The sequence below is a fragment of the Gymnoscopelus microlampas genome (genome assembly GCF_963454915.1).
Source record: "Gymnoscopelus microlampas genome assembly, chromosome: 20".
Lineage (NCBI taxonomy): Eukaryota > Metazoa > Chordata > Actinopteri > Myctophiformes > Myctophidae > Gymnoscopelus > Gymnoscopelus microlampas.
The window spans coordinates 40756283-40773666 of NC_139957.1; the positions used below are offsets into that span (position 1 = coordinate 40756283).

At 41.7% G+C, this 17384-nt stretch overlaps 2 protein-coding genes across 2 annotated transcripts in view; one reads left to right on the forward strand and one right to left on the reverse strand.

The window, feature by feature from the left end:
* Positions 1 to 17384, reverse strand: part of sec23a (Sec23 homolog A, coat complex II component) — a 32513-nt gene that overhangs the window by 2747 nt on the left and 12382 nt on the right. Inside the window, exons 13-18 of the mRNA XM_084045090.1 lie at positions 7682 to 7788; positions 6190 to 6343; positions 5134 to 5211; positions 3575 to 3736; positions 2871 to 2957; positions 1407 to 1562 (exon numbers count right to left, since the gene is read on the reverse strand). Of these exons, the coding sequence (XP_083901216.1) occupies positions 1407 to 1562; positions 2871 to 2957; positions 3575 to 3736; positions 5134 to 5211; positions 6190 to 6343; positions 7682 to 7788 (744 nt within the window). The remainder of the gene's footprint in view (positions 1 to 1406; positions 1563 to 2870; positions 2958 to 3574; positions 3737 to 5133; positions 5212 to 6189; positions 6344 to 7681; positions 7789 to 17384) is intronic.
* On the forward strand, positions 9800 to 14817 carry LOC311036896 (adenosine receptor A3; the record flags this gene model as incomplete). The annotated part of the gene is made up of 5 exons (XM_084045906.1): positions 9800 to 10332; positions 10938 to 11131; positions 13772 to 13925; positions 14065 to 14373; positions 14739 to 14817. 5 exons carry the CDS (start codon positions 9800 to 9802, stop codon positions 14815 to 14817), a joined length of 1269 nt encoding a protein of 422 aa, XP_083902032.1.

Sequence of the window (17384 nt, forward strand, 5' to 3'; positions counted from 1 at the left end):
CATCCAGACCTCTCAGGTTCATGTGGTAAAGGTCTGCTTTCTGCAAAACTAAACATGGGGAAGCAGCATTTAGTTTTGATGCACCACAAATCTGGAACAAACTCCCATAAAGCTGCAGGTTCTGCTGCCACTCTTATTTCTTTTAAAACACAACTAAAGACCTTTCTGTTTGCCGCTGCCTTTGATTGAGTTACTTTTATTTTTCTTTCTCTTCTGCACTGTAACTGTATCTGTTATTTTTCTTTAACTTATTTTGTTTCATGCATCCTAATGTCATTGTATAATTGTGTTTCCTTTGCTTGATGTTCTGTGTAAAGCACATTGTTGCCTTGTTGTTGCGTTCTATACAAATAAAACGGCCTTGCCATGCCTAATGCTGAGCTCATACAGAAAGCCCTTTTGGGCAGAGCAGGAATTGTTTTTAACTTCATGCAATACCTCTTGTTAACCAGTAGGTGTCCTACCTGACCACAGAATCTAAGTGCCTCAATAGGACAGCACCTTCACAGTGCTCTGAGAGAAGTTACAAGTGTCTTTGCTCAGGGACACTTCCGACACAGACTGTTTACATGCTCTGTGTCTCAGAAGTGGACTGTGGATGGCTAAAAATGTGCCAACAGATGACATGATCGGTGGACATTTAAAGCAAGATTTCAAACTAGTGTGTTATATTGTCGGTGTCAGGCGCAAACCTTCTATCTCTGTTTTTCTTTTTTTTAAATAATTATTATAAATCAGTGCTATTGAACACCCTTTACGTCTGTGTGTGGGTTTTACAAATATTGAACCAATGAATAGTTTAAAAAGCGCTTCTAGCACTGTATTTTTATTTTTATTGTTGTTGTTTCCTTTGTTGTTGTCTTTGTATTTTCTTTTTTCTTTTTTGTCTTGTATTTTGTCTGTTTTGTCCATTCATATGTTGTGTATGGTATGTCTTGTCTTGTCATAATCGTCAGTAATGTAGTTGGTCTAAGCTATTGTATGTCTTGTCAAAAAAAAATGTTTGCATCACATGTTGAGAAATGTATTTGTTTGTTTGTCCTTAAAAAAAAAAAATAAATAAAGTACAAATCATAAAAAGCGCTTCTGACTAAACCTCCTGACTCCATTGGATCCTCAAACGTAACTGAACTCCAACTCAGGCTTTTTTTCCGTCCGACTTAATCATTCTAATCAATAATGGACAAAACGACTATCTCCACATTCACTGGTCAAAAACCTCCCAATTCCACTTGAGCTGGATTTCAGTAAAGTGATGATAATATAACACATGCAAGTATCTGACAATGTAAAAAGTAACAATAGCAACTTTGATGAGGCAGTAAAAAATGTCATAAAAAGTTTATATTTTGGACATACTGGTTGGTTTCTGCCAACAGAGATATTGTATATGTTGTATTGTATACCTGGCTTCCTCCATGCTGTGTGTCGATGTATCTGGGCATGGGGAAACGGGTCTGCAGGAGTTCCTGGGCGTCGTCAACTGGAGCTTGAAGAAGATGTTTGAAGTTTTCATATTCTGGCATTTCTTGATACCCTGCCGTACGCCACTGAGACACAGTCTGTGAGAGAGAGAGAGAGAGAGAGAGAGAGAGAGAGAGAGGAAGAGAGACAGAGAGAGAGAGAGAGAGTATAAAGACAGAAGATTGACAAAAGAAAACATTAAAACATGAAACTCAAACAACATAACTCCTCCAGTAATAAATTATTAAAAAGTAAACTTAAAATAATTTACCTCATTTACTTCACTGACGTACGCGTGTCATTTACACACTGTACAGTATGTGTGCCCAAAAAATGGGCATACATGGTCATCTCAATGCAACTGTCGGCAATGGCATTCATCAATCTGTCGTCAATTTGACGACGAAGCAAATCCCAACGAATCTCAGGTCATGTCTTCAGCTCATATACGCAAATCCTTTTCATCGTCAGACAATCTGACAGGCATCTAAACACGTTAAGACCTCAGTATAAGTGCGTGTGCGAGAGGATTTTAGGGCCCATTGTGCCATACACACTGAGGTCCGGACCACGGTGTCAGCATCAACTCTACTGGACATGCCAAGCTGGGTAAGGTTTCTGCCTGTGAGGATCTGCACAATATTGCGATATTATTGAATTAACTGTGTCAGGTATCGGTGTAACTACTGTCTGTGCCCGGCCCCTGTCTATGCTAATACAGCCTGTGCCATTCCGCACATATCACTGGCTTCTGTGCTGCGTAAATAGCCGTGTGTGAATACATGGGAGGTGAGTTCACACATCAGAGGAGAAGTTCCTCTTCTCGACCACCTTCCGCTTCTTTATGTAAAAGAACTTGTGGCAGAATGTCTGTGCGAACCCGGGGGTCTGGTAGGGGGGTAAAGAAGGGACCTGGGCTGTTTAGTAGCCTCAGGATCAGAGGAAGCGACTGTCACAACTGCCAACAGGCAGACTATACAGTACATGACTATAATGACGGACAATCTCTGTACTGAAAAGACACTTTCGTATGTCATTGTGGAAAACTGTATGAACTGCTTGCCCACACAGCAATGTGATGAAATGTCTGTCACCTCTGAAAGCTTGTTTTAAGAAAGGAAAATAAAATAAAAAGTTGGTCACAAAAAAATAACTTGTGGCGGCGAGGCCTCTGAAACATGGGCGGGATTATTCATCCGCCACATTTATCCACACCAGGCCATTCTTACGCCGTGATTGCCAAGGATACGACTGTTTGATAAATCACATGAAGTGAGCCCCGTGGCAAGATGATTCCTGGTCTATGCAGGTTTCTATGTTCCTTTGATAAATGAGTGTGTGTGTGTGTGTGTGTGTGTGTGTGTGTGTGTGTGCGTGTGCGTGTGCGTGTGCGTGTGCGTGCGTACCTCTCCATGGTAGATGAGTATCTGGAAGAAGGTGTCCATCAGTAGGATTCTGTCTGGTAGGATACTGCTGCTGTCCAACAGCACAGGCTGAAACACACCAGACACAGCTCCTTAATATTACAGTTCCACCCATGCAACAGTTTTGTGTCCGATGCTGATCCTAACTTGAGAGTCGTACACCACCAAATACCCATGTATTGACCCATATTTTGTCAAAAAGTCCAACAAAATTCTAAACAATTTGAAACAGTGTGATTTGATTAAATTATATAAGCTATCTTTTTGATAGATAATCTTTTTTTTACCCATAAATTGATTTTTTTTTTAAAGATTTCAAAGATTTTCAAAAAGAGCTGATTCTAGGTTGTAGAGGTGGTAAAACGGGGGGGGGGGGGGGGGGGGGTGAGTGTAGCAGTAGTAGTGGCTCAGAGCCTCTGCCTGATGACCAAAAGCCTAATTAATATCTCCCCCGGTCAAGGGGGAAGTCCGCCTCAGGCTAGTGGCTAAGATGTTGGCTTTCCGGGTTGTTACGAATCCCGGGCGTTACAACACGCATGTGTGTGTGTACCTCGGGGGTTCCACTGAAGGAGTACGTGTGTGTGTGTGTGTGTGTGTGTGTGTGTGTGTGTGTGTGTGTGTGTGTACCTCGGGGGGTCCACTGAAGGAGTGTGTGTGTGTGTGTGTGTGTGTGTGTGTGTGTGTACCTCGGGGGGTCCACTGAAGGAGTACGCATACAGGATAGGTTGGATCATGATGAGAGACTGAGTCAGGTCTTGTCTCATGAACTGATGTCTGTAATATGAACTCTCATCTGGACTGTTGTTGAACACCTGCAGGAAGGGAGACCTGCGCAGATGGAACATAAACTACCCACGCACGCACGCACACACACACACACACACACACACACACACACACACACACACACACACACACACACACACACACACACACACACACACACACACACACACACACACACACACACACACACACACACACACACACACACACACACACACACACACACACACACACACACACACGGATGTTGAGACAGGATTGTCCAGTACAACAGTAGACATTATTCATACAATACATTAACAACAACAACGTGTAATACATATCTAAGTAGACAGTCTATGTAAGAAAGGTGCTCTACAGACGCATTATTATTACTATTACATTTTAAAGCTACAATCTGTAGTTTTTAGGTCTATTGTCTATCTCCTAATGGAGATGTCAATGAACAACACCAAGGTCCATATTGAATTAACATACTCTACCATACAGATATACTAGATATATTGAATTAACATACTCTACCATACAGATATACTAGTTATATTGAATTAACATACTCTACCATACAGATATACTAGATATATTGAATTAACATACTCTACCATACAGATATACTAGCTATATTGAATTAACATACTGTACCATACAGATATACTAGCTATATTGAATTAACATACTGTACCATGCAGATTGGTTAAAATAACATTTCATTCTATAAAACGAGCTCCCGATCGCAGCTTTGTAGAAACAAGTGAGAATGTTGAAATGAAAAATAGAAAACTTAGAATAAATACAAACACTGATTTTATTTGAGCCCCCTGATGACACTACTGGGATTATGTCTAGGGTCAGGTTGTTCGACTGGGATTATTTGTAGAACGATCTACTGTGTATGTGTGTAGGATGCTCTACTGCAGTGGTTCTCAACCAGTGGTCCGGGGACCACCAGTGGTCCTTAAGGGGGTTCCAGGTGGTCCCCAGCTAAATGATGGAGAGTTGGTAAACAAATGGACCCTTATAGATCTTATAGATCTCTTGAGAGCGTGAACTGAAACCAAATGGACCCTTATGAAAACCACTGCTCTACTGGGATTATTTGTATGACGGAAGCAGTTTGTACAAGGTAGACAGAGCCGAGTACTGTGATAATTAGGGATGTCCGATATTATCGGCCGATATTAGCATAAAAATTGATATCGGGAAAATATCGGTATCGTTTTTTGTTTTTTTTTATAAATAAGTTACAGGAGTTCTTACTGTATATGGTGTGTGTGATATGAAATTTGAGCTTACCCTAATCACAATAATCCCCGCATATATCGGTATCGGTTGATATCGGTATCGGTAATTAAGAGTTGGACAATATCGGTATATCGGTTATCGGTAAAAAAGCCAATATCGGACAACCCTAGTGATAATAGTATAATAGTAATGTATATGATTGAGGTAAAGTGGGTACCTGTGGATAGAGAGAGAAGGTTTCAGAGAACCTGAAGGAGTTTGGGTCGTCTTTATGATAGTCTCCGAACTTCTGACACTGAAAAGAAACAAACAAATCAAATAACATCAGACCTCCGCACTACAGTCACCCCATTGTCTGAAAACTCACCGTCAGACAGACGACCCCCCCCCCCCTTTGCTTTGCCTCTCATCCCCCCCATTGTTTTTTCCGACTCTGTACATATAGTGTTATTTTTCTGTATTTTTGTGATGATATTGAACTGTTTGGTGCTACTATATATGATTATGAATTGAATACCAAGGACCTCAATGGAAACAAGGACCTTTTAGACAAAGTGTTATTAACTGTACTTGTGCTGTTTTTACATTTCTGGCTAATAAAATATTCAATCAATCAATCAATTACCTACTACTTATTATTAGGGTTGGTATCCGGAACCGTTAAAATCCTAAAGGATCCCTTAGTTAAAGTCAAACAGTCATTTTAGTAGTCTTTGTGGTGACACCTCTGTTGTCTGTTGTCCAGAATTCATTTCGAAACAAAAACATGGACGCACCGCTCCAAAAAAATGTTGCAGGGCACTAGCACCAAGGATATTTTGGGAACAACAACGTTGTCAGAAACGGTACGCATAGATTTTTAAATGATTAAATAAATACATTTCCGGTACCTCGCATGCGCGACTAAAATAATGTTTAGAGAAGTTGCCAAAAAAATATAACAATTATGTGGAATGGTTATTGTGAAAAATATATTAGTGAAAGATTATATCAAAAATAACTTTTGTTTAATTGAAAAAGTTACACAGTATGACTGTGTATAATTCAACTCAGTGGTTATCAAAGTGGGGTTCAGGTCCTTGAGGGGATTCTAAATTGACAAATGGAACCAAATGAACCAATTAGGTTCCATTTGGTTCCATTTGTACACTGTCAGACAAGGGGGTCCGTGAAATGTAAAAGTTTGAGAATAACTAGTACTACGTGTGTGTGTGTGTGTGTGTGTGTGTGTGTGTGTGTGTGTGTGTGTGTGTGTGTGTGTGTCTGTGTGTACCAGTCTAATCAGTTGTCTGTCCAGCCATCTCAGTACATCTGGTCCTTCCTCCGTCTCGGCCCGGTACACCGCCAGGCGGGCCATCAAGATGGCCGCCGCCTCCTGGTCAAACGACGCGGCGATGTTCTGAATCTGAGTCTGTGCATCTGCCCAGCTAGAGAGAGAGAGAGCGAGAGAGAGAGAGATTAAACTCTTTAAACCTGGCGTCCCTATTTTGTGCATGTCATTATAACTGAAAACCTTCAAAGATTTCCGGCTATTTTTGCTCTTCGTCTTACGATAACGATATATAGGGCTTAAAGCACAACTTAGTTTTTTTACAACAAGGGTTATTTTATTAGTTTGTAATGATAATAATGAACTCACTGAGTGCCATTAACGTGTTTCACATGTTTTTACCGCTATGGCGCTGGGTGCCATTAACGTGTTTCACGTGTTTTTGAAAAAATAGTAAAAAAAAAAAAAACTTAGAACTGAAAAAGGCTGTATCTCGCTTCCTAAGCACTTTTTGTTTTCTGTGAAAAAAACTCTGGCACTTTTCAGAATCAATTCTGAAATAATTCTGGCAATCCTGGCACTCAGGGAGTTAAAAGATGAGTTTAAAAAAAAAATATATATGGTGTAAAAAAACAAAGTTAAATTAAAAGAAAAAAAAAGCCACATGCAACTTCTATCCGATATAGGACATTAGATAAAATACAAGGCTACAATACAGACGAATGCAGAGCTGCTAGTCCAAGCTGATGAGGTTATGTGAACAAAATACGATCCACGCTTTAGTTTTGTAGTTATAACTTTCAGGAAAAAGACAGACAGCTTTAATATACACATTTTTGTTTTCATCTTTAGTCGAGTGTGTCAGCAGAGTCTTCACCTACAGCATCAAATAAACCAGTTTACGGCCTCCCTCCAATTTGTCTGAACCCCCCCCCCTCCCCCTCGTCTCTCTTATCTAGATGGACATTTCCTGTCCAAAGGCCTCCTGTGTGCTATCAGCTGCACACTTTACAACCATCTACACCTCGTGAAGATAGGACACTTATTACCATTTGTTTTGTTTCTGTGGGTTGTTTACATTAAACATCTGTTGACGGAAGATCTCATGGATGAAAGCCATTGCTAAAGTGCGATTCGTGAAACAGCGTGAAAGAAGCCCCCCCCCCCCCCCCCCACACACACACACACTAGTGCTGTTTCCTAAACAATACATTTTACAATATGTAAAATTATGATGTTTTTAGTAATATTGTTCTTGCTGCTCTACATACTGCCAACCAGGGGGCTTCAACCTTTGCTTTTATGGAATATAGGGTTATACAGTATGGAAGATGCTTCTGAACATATTGCTAGTTTGACCACTTGAAATGCGCTAATCCTGTTTTATGATTTCCATTTCTGATAAGCAGCAAGCTATATATGCTTTGATTATTTTGATTTACATTAGCGGGATTAACGGAAGCGGTGAGACTATAGCAGCAGCAGTAGTACTTACTTCCTGGCGGTAGTAGAGACTCTGATTCGTCTCTGTCCAGAGGAGTGTTGGTATTGGGTGACAAACTGGACGGCCCCCCGACCTCCCTGAGGGATAGGAGCGTTGTGCTACACACACACACACACACACACACACACACACACACACACACACACACACACACACACACACACACACACACACACACACACACACACACACACACACACACACACACACACACACACACACACACACACACACACACACACACACACGTAGTGAAGTTAGTACAGTCATATGATCTCAGAACTTTTTCTAAATTTAATAGTGATAGGTACATTTTTATATAGATAATAATAATATCTCAAATGTATATAGCGCTTTTCTAAGTTGTACCCAAAGATGCTTTACATGGGGGGAAATTAATAATACAAACAAAATAATACATCCACAGAGCACGTTGTTGTGCTAATGCCTTAGAGCTGGCCTGCAATATTTTGCACGTGTTTCCAGGTCTGCTTATTATAAGCGACGTTGGGCTTGTTTTCGTGTAAACAGGCAGAATGAGATAACGACAGGGAGAAATAGATGTTAGAGGAATGGAGAGGTTGAGGTAACATAGCCTAAGTAGTGGTTAAACACAATGACATGGGTGTGTGTGTGTGTGTGTGTGTGTGTGTGTGTGTGTGTGTGTGTGTGTGTGTGTGTGTGTGTGTGTGTGTGTGTGTGGGCGTCAAACACTTTACATCATATTCAAATCATATTTTCTATATTAATAGATGACAACCTTTTGTTTCCTTTGCTTCAGATGAACTCCTGTTTGTTCCCAGTGCCAGCAACTGTGTGTGTGTGTGTGTGTGTGTGTGTGTGTGTGTGTGTGTGTGTGTGTGTGTGTGTGTGTGTGTGTGTGTGTGTGTGTGTGTGTGTGTGTGTGTGTGTGTGTGTGTGTCTTTCCCTCCATTGTCACAGCAGGTGACTGACAGATGTACCATGACAACAGCACCTCCAGAGAATTACTTTATCACTCACAGTGTGTGCGCGCGCACACACACACACACACACACACACACACACACACACACACACACACACACACACGACACACACAGAGTTGCTGGCACTGGGAACAAACAGGAGTTCATCTGAAGCGGAGAAGAGTATTTTGAGGATTACGAGGATGTTTCAGCAAGTATTTCATTTTTAGATTATTACCATTACTACAACTACATTGTATTAGTAGTAGTAGTAATACTAGTAGTAATACTACAACTTTTATTGTTATCATTATTATTATTATTACTATTACTACTGCTTTTATTGTTTTCACTTATCATTATTACTACCATTATTATTAGTAGTAGTATTACTAATACTCTTATTACTACTACTTGGAACAAAAGTAATTATTAAAAAGGTGGTGACGATATTTCTATATTATTTTACAACAATAAACCATTTGAATGGATTGTTTTAAATGTCTGGTAGAAACTGAATGTTCAGTTAGCCTCTGTTAACACATGTTGTGCTGAGGTCAGTTATAAAGCAGATGTTAACACATGTTGTGCTGAGGTCAGTTATAAAGCAGATGTTAACACATGTTGTGCTGAGGTCAGTTATAAAGCAGATGTTAACACATGTTGTGCTGAGGTCAGTTATAAAGCAGATGTTAACACATGTTGGGCTGAGGTCAGTTACAGTATAAAGCAGATGTTGACACATGGGTTGTTTCCATACAGCTGTTCTGGTGTCAGTTATAAAGCAGATATTAACAGATGTTGTGTTGGGTTGTTTCCATACAGCTGTTCTGGGGTCAGTTATAAAGCAGATATTAACAGATGTTGACACATGGGTTGTTTCCATACAGATGTTCTGGGGTCAGTGAGCTCCAGGTTGTCCAGTATGGAGTCAGTGGTTCCACTGGTCTATGCAGGTAGGGCTGCACATATCCATTATGTTCTTATCCACTATTCAATTGATTACTTTACAAATAAACAATAATTGTTATTTATTATATATATCATTGACTCATTGCCTCTAATGTATTTCTTATCATTGACTAAATGATTTTTCGGTATTTTTGAAAATGCTTGCCTAGGCCAGTAACATCGATCATTTTATTTGAATCAATCATTTTCTATGATCGATCAAAGTCGATCAGTTGGACTAACGGTTGCCCTCCTCATCTACGCAGGCCTGATGCTGCTGTCCGGTGTGTGTTCGGTGTGTGGGAACGTGGTCCTCCTATTGGTCCTGCTCCTAAACAGGGACCTGCATAGCGACACGCTGGGTCTGACCCTCAGCTTCAGCCTGTGTGACCTGGCCCTGGGCCTGTCGGCGCTGCCCTTCGGGGCCCACAACGCCCTCTTCCGCCGGGCGTCGGGCTACCCCAGCGAGGGCGCCCTGTGCCAGGGCAGCGGCTTCCTCTACCTGCTGCTCCAGACGGCGTCCGTGCAGTCCGTGGCGTGGTCCACCGTCCACAAGTTCACCGAGATCTGCTTCGCCCTGCGCTTCCAGTCGCTGTGCACGGTGCGGCGGACGCGCGGCGTGCTGGCCGCAGCGTGGGCGCCGTGCCTGGTGGCGGCGGCGCTGCCCCTGATGGGCGTGGGCGGCCGCTACGTCTACAGCCCCGCCCGGTTCCTGTGCGCTCCCAGCTTCCGGCCGGCCTACAGGTAAGAGCGGTTTCCGATACCGGTAAAGCTACCCAGAACTGTCTAAAATGTAGGTATCGGCGAGTATGCCAGTCTATGCCATTCTAGACCATGGCATGTAATTTATCACATGATGTTATATCATTTACAGCAATATTTTGAATGATGTTGCAGACTGTTTTATACTATTTTACCAATCTGGGAACCCGTCGGCAAAAAATATTTATTTGTTGTCGTCTTTTTTTGTTTGAATTTGCTAAACTGAACCCGTCTTGAGGGATTATTATTTTACTAACTTGTAGCTGCACTTTAACAATTATTAATGGCATTTTTTATCTATTCCTAGATCAGTGGTTCTCAAACTTTTTTATTTCAAGGACCCCCATAACGCTGAGAGTGTTCAATTGGTTCCATTTGTACACTCTCAAGAGTTACAGACCTCTAAGGGTCCATTTGGAGCCCTCTCAAGGTACCCTGAGAGTCCCTGGAGAACCACTGTCCTAGATTATTTTTAAATTACACACAGGTATGGGATAGGTACTCGGTAAAGACCGATACGCAAGTTATAGGTATGGGAATCTGGTATCGGGAAGGAAAGAAAAGTATCAGTACATCTCTACCTACAGGGCCTTCAACGTGACCTTCATGGTCCTGGGGATCATGGCTCCCATCCTGCTCATGTGCGCCCTCTACGGGTACATCGTCTACGTGGCCAGGAAGCAGGTGAGGCGAGGGACGTTCATGTGCAACGACCAGCATTGTTTCTACGTTCCCGCCAACAACTACTTCAGGAGCTCCGTGGTGATGGTGGCCACCTCAGGTCAGTTTCCATTTCACTTCAATTTAAAAAGACCTAAAAATATCTTTGTTTTTGGTGGTTAATGTCTTCTAGAAGCTTTACCCATAAAAATGCAGGTAGTTTCTTGTGCTCTGCATACAGGGGTGAAGTGGGCGAGCGCACCTATCACACGTACGGATCCCATCTCCCAGAGAGCCTATGATTAGATCCTACAGTCCGAGGGGATGGTCAGTCAGTGTTTTATTATGGTTGTCAGGGTGACATCATCATGACCAATCGACGGACATCATGGCCCAAGTCGGCTGCAAGTACTGTCGCCAAGTCGTGGTTTCAATATTGAGAAATACTAAATGAGGGCAAAGACAAATGCAATGTAAAGCTAATTTAAGGACTTTCATAGGGGAAGAAAAATTGCCATTTGGAACGGATATAATTATTAATTATTAACCTGACCAGTGGATGATATACTGATATAACACTGTATATAGTATTCCTACTATTATTATTATTATTATTAATATCACTATTGTCATCACAGAACACAGAGACTAATGTCGGCCTGTATGCTATCTAACCCAGAGAGATGTAGTCTAATGTCAGCCTGTATGCCATCTAACCCAGAGAGATGTAGTCTAATGTCAGCCTGTATGCTATCTAACCCACAGAGATGTAGTCAACTAGTCATTTCTAAAACAAACAAGGTTCCATGGTTGCTGTGGTTTAGCGTTGTGTGTGTGCTAACTGGGCATTACACAGGACAGACAGGGCCTTCATGCTGCTTCCTGCTAATCTCTGCTCGTAAAAATCTCAAACGGCTGCCATGCAGTTTTCATAACGTCATGGAAAATATTGTTTCTAGTATGGGGGACAAACACAGTGGTTGAAGAAGCACCACTGTGGTAAGTGAAGATAAGTAAAAGTAACAATTCCACGATGTAGAAATAATATATAAAACAGGTCTTAAGAGGTTGAACAGACTAATCTGTTTAGTTGTGTGCTGTATGTTAACGAGTGTCGTATGTTAAAGAGCGTTGTATGCAAACGGGCATCGTATGTTATCGAGTGTTGTATGTTAAAGAGCGCTGTAGGTTAACGAACATTGTATGTTAACGAGTGTCGTAACGAGTGTTATATCTTAACACAATTCCTGCAATGGACGCATAAAGTCGTTCTATTAAATAGCGCACTTGCCCGCCAAGACGCATAAATGCGTTCTAGGCACCGTAACACAGCTCTGTGATAATCCATCGTCACTCAGAGAAGAAGTATGTGGACGTGACATCATTCCAAAAAACGTCACTTCCATCCGGCCTGAATATGGGATTTTCAGAAAAACAGCTGTAACTCAGTTGCTGTTTTTTGCATTGAAAACCACCGTTTTCAGCGGGCCAAAGCCCCAAAATGGCGGATCGCGGTTGGAATGTTGTGGTTCCTCTGAATACACAGAGCCCTCCGCTTACATTTGTTTTTGTTTTTTTGGAATACAATGCTGCCTCCACGGCGTTTCAAATATCATCGGATTAAGGTAATTACGCTGGCAAGGAGATAACAAACTATGTTTAATACCCTGGCGGGTGATGTGTGATGTGTGTTTTGTAGTAAGTGTGTTATTGAGTGTTGCAGCCGGTCTGGTCACATGCAGTGGAGCTTGAGCTGTTAGCAGGTCGTCTCTGTCGGGTGGAAACCTTATACGTCCAAGACTGTGACTTTTCAGGATTCAAATTAAAAAATAGCTAAAGTAGCAGATCGACAAGCTTCGCTTTGTGTCGCGCTTCAAGCTTGCAGATCTGCTACTTTTGATACTTTTGTGTGACGCTGTAGTGTGATCAAGTTGGGTGTTAATTTACGAAAAGACACAAAAAGTTAGAATATGGAGATAAGAGCCCGACAACAGAGAGGTATAGAACACCCTAGCATCTAGGAAGGTGTTCATTACAGAGATTAGAGTGGTTAGAAGAAGCCATAAACACCCTGTAGTGACAACACATCTAACATTAGCTCTCATAGGCACCGCAAGGTTAAAAAGCATTTGTCCATGAAGAATAAAACTATAAAACGGAGCACTTGACCCATATTCATCTTCAAATATTTGTCCTTATTAATACCTGCCTCCCAGTGACATCATCGGTCGGCGGATTTGGTCATTTCCCCAAAATATATTTTTTATTAACCCAGACCTGGAACGCATCTGTGTCATTTTAAGATTTCTTTGGCTATTCAAAAATAGCAGATTTACAAGCTCATAGCACGGCACCGAGTGCCACGCTATGAGCTTGTAGATCTGCTATTTTTGAAAAATCTTGTTTTTTTTTGCAAATCTTTGAATATATACATATTTTTTAAAGCATTAGGATTTAGAAAACATTTTTAGAATCGGCCTCAGGTCTTAATGGGTTAATGTAAGAACAATGGCTTCTATTTCAGCATGCTGACTTTCAGTAGTTTGTATTAGCTTGGAAACTCCATTGATGATGTCATTGGTAGGCAGGTTTCTGACCCGTCCATAGTCCCAACTATGAGACGCAGCAGACTGAGTAGAAGGAGATTAGTAAGGGCCAACCATATGACGATAAGGTTGAACATGGATGAAGTGCTCTTTTAAGTGGTTCCGAAGAATAATTTTATTTTTAAGGTGAGTGTGGCGTTTGTGTTGCGTTGCAGTGTGTTTGTTAGTGTGCTGGCTGCCGTACATCACAGTGTGTTTCTATGAGACACTGGGAGGAGAGGACGTTCCGCCGCTACTCTCTGCTCTGTCCACCTGGCTGGCCCTGTCTACAGCTGCCCTCAACCCCTGGATCAACGCCATGGCACAGACGTAAGCATGACGGCGAGGGTTGTCTCTGCTATTTAATAGTGGAAATAGCAGATACAGTGGAGATTTTCCAGCCTCTCCTCCGTTATTTTGCTCGGATCTTTCCTCTTTGTATTCATCGTTGAACCCCTATCTCTGTCAGTAGGTACAGGTGTGCTCTCAGGCGGAGTCTATCTAAGCTCTGCCGGGTGTTTTGTCCGGGGGCCTGCCCACCTAGCTCCGCCTTCCATCTGGACTCGGTCAGTCAGAGTGCAAAAACGTCTACGACGTCACTACCGCCGCCGCTGCCGCGGCCAGCCGGACCGGACCCGCCTCCGGCCCCGCCCATCATCAAAATAACACCAGCGTCCTTACAGGCGTCGCCATCCTCTCCCATCAGGCTGACACCAACCCTGACACCCCTGACCCCTGACCCTCATCTTCATAACCCTAAACAGATTGATATGACCCTGTCATATCAATCTGTCAGCACCACTGCCCTAAACATGTAGTGTTGTTGTTAGTAGGAATACGCACAGAAAGTGGACTACTACTACTCTTTGATCCAGTTCATCATCATCATCATCATCATCGTCCTCAGGGAATAAACCAACATATTTGTCTCAACGACATCTTCAAGGAAACGTGTTTCATCACGTCACTGACCTATAATAGAACCCGACTCTAAAACACGACACTAGAACATGATTCTAGAATAGGACTTGCAAAACAGGACTCTACGACAAGATTGTAGAAGATAAATAGGTACTCCAGTACCTGCTTGTGCCTGTATAAGTGAGTGAGTGACAAATAAACCCCTCGTGATTCTTGATTCAGGACCTCTAGAAGACAAACAGGACTCTGTGCCAGACGGTCCTTTGTGCCAGTAGCCATCAGGCCCCACAACCAAGCCTGACCCCCAAATGAGAGCTGAAGAACTGCAGTCTTCTCTGGGATTACTGACTGGGATTACGGTAACCAGAAGGCTCAACCCATTTTTTCCGCGGACCGCTCACCCCCCCAGCGGTTCTTGTATTCGTTTTACTGAGGATAAGGTTAGGAATAAGGTTAGGTTTAGGCATAGTTTTACTGAGGTTATGTTTAGGAATAAGGTTAGGTTTAGGCATATTTTTACTGATGTTAAGTTTATGAATAAGGTTAGGTTTAGGCATAGTTTTACTGAGGTTATGTTTATGAATAAGGTTAGGTTTAGCCATAGTTTTATTGAGGTTACGTTTAGGAATGAGGTTAGGTTTAGGCATAGTTTTACTGAGGTTATGTTTATGAATAAGGTTAGGTTTAGCCATAGTTTTATTGAGGTTACGTTTAGGAATGAGGTTAGGTTTAGGCATAGTTTTACCAAGGTTACATTTACGAATACCTGGTGGCGACCGCTCCGAGGTCGCCGGATTTGACCCGGGGAAGCGTGTTTTGGGGGCGAGCGTTCTTGTATTCGGATTGCTCCTGCTGTACTCTGGTGCATTTACACATGGACTACTGGGATGCACACTAAAAAGCCATAACAGATGCCTGTTAACTTGTTGTATATTCACGTATGCCTTCATTGTTCATACACTGTATATAATACTCATTATATTCATATTCACTGTTGATATACTGTACATATTAGTATCCAGATACAACAGAATGCCGGTTTTAGACTGTACATATTATTAATGATCATATTCACTGTTGACAGTCAGAGTACATAATATCTAATCATATAATCATTGAAGATAGATGATACATTTTACATTTATACTATGTATTGATAGAATATACATAAGATGTCTAGTGTTTAGAGCAGTGGTTCAGCAAAAAGTAGTTAATATAGCGTCACTCATTTTAACTACTTTAACCATATTTTATATTTTGGCAATTCAAAAATAGCAGATATACAAGCTCATGCTATGCAAATCTTTGAATATATATACGTTTTAATTTGCCAATTAAAGCCTTTAAACCAAATGGGTTTTGTTACAATGTTTATATACCTCATAACATGTCAATTCATTCTCACTAGTAAGTAGTAGTAGCCTTGGGAACCAATGGTTCCCGTAGGTCAGGAGCCTATTTTCTGTTTTCTTAGGAGTGGGGCAGCTTTATGTACACCCCATGGATTAAAGCAAATTACATCTCATCACTGAAAGAACGTTATCAGGTCAAGTCCTAATTTGCGTATTTGTGAAACAGCATGAAAGGAGGGTTAACCTTTGGAACATGATTGAACATTCAGGGTTCCCATACATTTGTAACAATGCATTTTCAAAGCTTTTCCAAAACTTTTCCAAAGTATTTTACACCATTTCCAGGCCTAAAGCAATCATACGGTTCAATAATGAAGCACTTACACCCGTGTGCCATCAATGCAACAAGACTGACTCAAGAGAAGGTGTCACGTGACATAAAGAACAGATCTACAAAAGCCAACAACGCATCATAATGCAATATATTGTTAGCTTGTAGATCTATTCCTTTTGTCACGTGACGTCCTGTACACATTAGGCCACAGGTATTTCACATTATGTTTGGGACACGTTTCTTTATGAACAAATTACGAAATCAATAGCCAAAAACAATGTATATCCAAACATTTTCCAAAGCATTTGATTGATTCCAAACCTTTTCCAGGCCTGGAAAAGGTCATTTCATTTTTTTCCCCAGGAATCCCTTGACTGTGGGAACCCTGTCTATTGCTAGTTTGACCACTTCAAATACGCTTTCATCTTAAAAAATGACGAATACCGTAAACCGAAAATAAGCTATACAATACAACACGTGTTGTAAGCTTGTAGATATTTTCTGTGCATGGCATGCTTCCATAGAAGACATGCTGACTTCTATGGAATCCAAATGACTGAAATCAGTCTTGGCGACTGAGAACTTTAACCCATGACACCCCCTGGACATGACACTATGTTGCAGGGATTTACCCACAATCCAACCCTTGATGCCGCCTGCCAAGCAGTGAGGCATTGGGTAGCGTTTTTATGACCCGGGCCCGGGATTGAACCCCGACCTCACCACATTTTGATGGTGACAATACGATTTCAAGATTCCAAGTGTGTCGTTTCATTTCATTGTTCATGTCAACAAGGAGCAGGTAAAGCTTAACATCACTGAGTTTTGGTAGAAGTAGAGATCTAGTTGGCTGTGGTAAGGTGGGGTTACGTGACGTCCATACAATGCAACCAGCCAGCATTTCATACTGGTCTAAAGTAAACTTAGCACCCCGTTTCCATTAGAAAGGAGAGGTTGGCACAACACGACTCAACACAACACAGCACAACACAACGCAACACAACCATCATCTACTGATAGAACTATGCTGTCCATATGCTGTCCCAGCACGCCTCCTGCTGGTACAAAGACGATACTGCACCAGCAGTGAGATTGTATGATGCTGATTAACACTTCTCTCTCACACACACACACACACACACACACACACACACACACACACACACACACACACACACACAC